General features: G+C 40.5%; 1 protein-coding gene across 1 annotated transcript in view; it reads left to right on the top strand.

Annotated features, from left to right (window-relative positions):
* The window catches only part of ZRANB3 (zinc finger, RAN-binding domain containing 3), a 250,551-nt gene that overhangs the window by 224,545 nt on the left and 22,542 nt on the right, over nucleotides 1–3,464 (top strand). The window contains exon 15 of the mRNA XM_008583513.1: nucleotides 1,753–1,844. Within this exon, the coding sequence (XP_008581735.1) occupies nucleotides 1,753–1,844 (92 nt within the window). The remainder of the gene's footprint in view (nucleotides 1–1,752; nucleotides 1,845–3,464) is intronic.

Genomic DNA, 3,464 nt, shown 5'->3' with positions numbered 1-3,464 from the left:
ACAACACCAAGTCAAGGGTTAAGATCCCCTTACCGGTCATCTTTTAAAAAAAAATAAAAATAAAAAAAATAAAACATCCATTGATGTAATAAATTGACTCAAAAGGGACAATTTGGAATTGTTCAATCTTCCCGGATCTTTTGTGGGATAATCTAATTTTATGACAACACCTGTTTGTGTGTCACTTTTTGCATCTTTTGGAAACTCAGGAAACTGCCACACTGACCAAAACATCAAAAGAGAAAACGAGTGCGGTGGCGCTCCTGCCGAGGGTTCGGATCCCACATACAGACCGGCCGCTCACTGGCGGAGCGAGGTGTGGGCACAACACCGAGGGTTGCGATCCCGTTGCTGGTCCCGGTCCGGTACGGGCACGACGCTGAGGGTTGCGATCTGTTGCCGGTCACGAAAAAAGAGACAAAAAGGAAGATCTTTACAATGAAAGCAAGTGCTGGTAGCTGTGGCCCTGCCAGCAGCTCTCCCTCTGGGTCCTTGCCAACTCAGAAAGGGCAGCCCAAGCTATTCCTTTCAAGACCCCGCCATGGCGTGGACCACGCCAAGGGTACTTCAAAAAGCTCATGGAAAAATAGAATTAAAAGATAATACGGATCTTTTCATGAACTTTTTGAAGTATCATCATATTTGCTTCTTGAATATCAAATTTATGTTCTCGTGCTCTGTATCCAAGTTTTTAGTATACATGATAACTTTTCATTTTAATACCACATAGTGAAAAGTTCTGAAGGCATTTTAAAAGTAGTTAAATTCAACATGGTACCCATTCAGTCTTAACTTAAATCCACTGTAGTAACAATAGAACATGTATCTCATGTGTAGTGTTGAAATAACAATATTTTAGCTATGACTAAGCTCATGCATGTTCAGGCAGTGACACTACTTTACAACTGCCACCTGGCCAACAATGATTATTGAGACATGCCAGTTTCAGAGTTGTTAAAGTGTGTTTAAAAATGTACATTTTTGAATTTATAAAAAATGGGAATAATCCACAAGTCAAGTTTGTAAAGTGACCAGTGCCTTGATTAGGAAAATAATATGATGACATTGCCAGATAGAATGGCAAACAAATAATAGACTTCTAGATCTGGGAAAATACTTTAAAAGGTCACTGAGGAACTATGCTGTGGAGCCAGATTACTTGGTTTAAATCCTCCTATTAATGGTGTGACCTTAGGCAAGTTAATGTGCCTGCGTTTCCTCTCTGTAAAATGCACCACTTATTTCTGAGAGGTGTATATGTTCTTAGAACTGTGTCTGGCACATTGTAAGTGCTTGAAAACTGCTTTTGTGAATATGAGACATCAGGCCATAGGATATCAGGCATTTAAGTGGCCTTCAACATAGCTGTATTGCTACTGATATTCAAAATGGTACTCATTCAATCTCAACTTAAATTCACTATAGCAAAAAAGAGAGATTCTAGACTCCTTCAAGACTGGTAACAACTCTTGGCAGCAGGAAATTCTCCCTTATGCCTAGCTCGTATCTTTTCAGCTAATTCTGAATCTGTTTCTTGTTGGGTTATTAGCAAAAATGTAAAGCAACTGGCTACCATGTAAGCCAATAGGCTCTTAGATGGCCTACCATGGTAGTTTTATTTCATGCCCAGACACATGTTCTTTGTCAAATATGTTGATATTTTTGATATATTCTAACCTGTAGAAGATTAAAATAAGCTATTTTAGATAGAGGATAGACTAGTCTTCAGATTCTCTTTGTCTTCTTTTTTAGAACAATTGAAGAGTTCAGAAACTTTACCAGTGTATGATACCTTAATGTTTTGTGCAAGTAAGAATACTGACCGGATTCACCTCTATACCAAGGTAAGCATCCTGCAGATTCTGTAGCTTGAAACATACAAAAGACTTCCTTTTTTCATGTTTCAGTGAAGATATTTAATTTTATTAACAATGAGATAGGCATTTAGTTGTTCTCCTCCTTAAAGCTAATCCTCAAATTCCTATGTTAAATCTAAAGACAATGAGAGGCAAAACAGCATAGTCACTAAGAGCATAGACTTCAGGGCCAGACTGCCTTGGTTCAAATCTGTTAGTGAATGTGTAATCTTAAACACATTTCTTAACTGCCCTGAACTTCAGTTTCCACAACTGCACAATGTAGAGAGGATTTGTTGCAAGGATAAAATGAGCTGAGTCCTGCAAAGCACTTAGCACAGTGCCTAGCCCTAATGAACTCTCAATAAATGTTAGTTCTTGCACTGATCATTTGTAACAGCAGGAGCAACAGCATCTTTACAGACACCCAGATCTGGAGCTTTTGTCATGTGATGGCTCAGATTCCTGCCATAGCCTAGCCTAGTGGTACCCAAACTTTTTAATCTCAGGACCCTTTGAACTCCTAAAACTTCTTGAGCAAAAAGCTTTTGTTTATATGGGTTATACCTATTGATGTTTACTGTATTCAAATTACAATGAAGACACTTTAAAATATTCACTTACTAATTCATTTAAAAGTAATAATAGGGCCGGCCCGGTGGCAGCGCACTGCTACAGTGCGCCGCTTGGGAAGTGCGGAGGCGCTCCCGCTGAGGGTTCGGATCCCACATGCAGACTGGCCGCTCACTGGTTGAGCGAGGTGCGGGGGCAACGCCGAGGGTTGCGATCCCGTGGCCGGTCCCAGTCCGGGGCGGGCGCGACACTGAGGGTTGCGATCCATTGCCGGTCACGAAAAAAGACAAAAAGGGAAAAAAAAAAAAAAAAAGTAATAATAAACCCATTGCATATTTATGTGACATTTTTATGAAAACTAATTATATTTTCCAAAACCAAAAAATATTGAGTGGTACTATTTTACATTTTTAGCAATTGATATGGATTGAATTGTGTCCCCCAAGTTTTATATAAGAGAAGCTTGATTTCCCATTGTAACTGTTGAGGGTGGGAAATCCTTTTATGGTAATTGAAAGGTGGAGGTGATTGAGTTAATGGTTTAATGGTGGTCATGGCGTGGTTCTGAGGGCTTTTTAAAATGAGAGCATGTGAGAGTCTCCCTCTCTGCTCCACCATTTCTGCCATGTGAGACCCCTGGGTCACTGTCCCTACTACCAACACCCTCACTAGATATGTTCCCTGGATTTTGGACTTCCCAGCCTCTGAAACAGTATGTAATAAATTTCATTTTCTTATAAAATACCCATTCCAGATATTTTGTTATAAGCAACAGAAACGGACTGATAAAGCAATTTTTTCTAAAGCCTTAATAGAAGACATGTCTGCCTCTGCATTAAATTTGTTGTGATATCATGTCATGTAGCCACTGAAAGACTTCACCTTACATTTGTGAGAGAATGAGAGTGAAAAAAGCAAATAAGGGCCGGCCCGGTGGCGCACTGGTGAGTGCGCCGCTTGGGAGCGCAGTGGCACTCCCACTGAGGGTTCGGATCCCATGTGGAGACCGGTTCCTGCTCACTGGCTGAGCGCAGT

The sequence above is a fragment of the Galeopterus variegatus genome, unplaced genomic scaffold (genome assembly GCF_000696425.1).
Source record: "Galeopterus variegatus unplaced genomic scaffold, G_variegatus-3.0.2 Scaffold98, whole genome shotgun sequence".
In the NCBI taxonomy this organism is placed as follows: domain Eukaryota; kingdom Metazoa; phylum Chordata; class Mammalia; order Dermoptera; family Cynocephalidae; genus Galeopterus; species Galeopterus variegatus.
The sequence above is the reverse complement of the archived record's forward strand: the minus strand, read 5'-3'. Positions and strand labels throughout refer to the sequence as shown.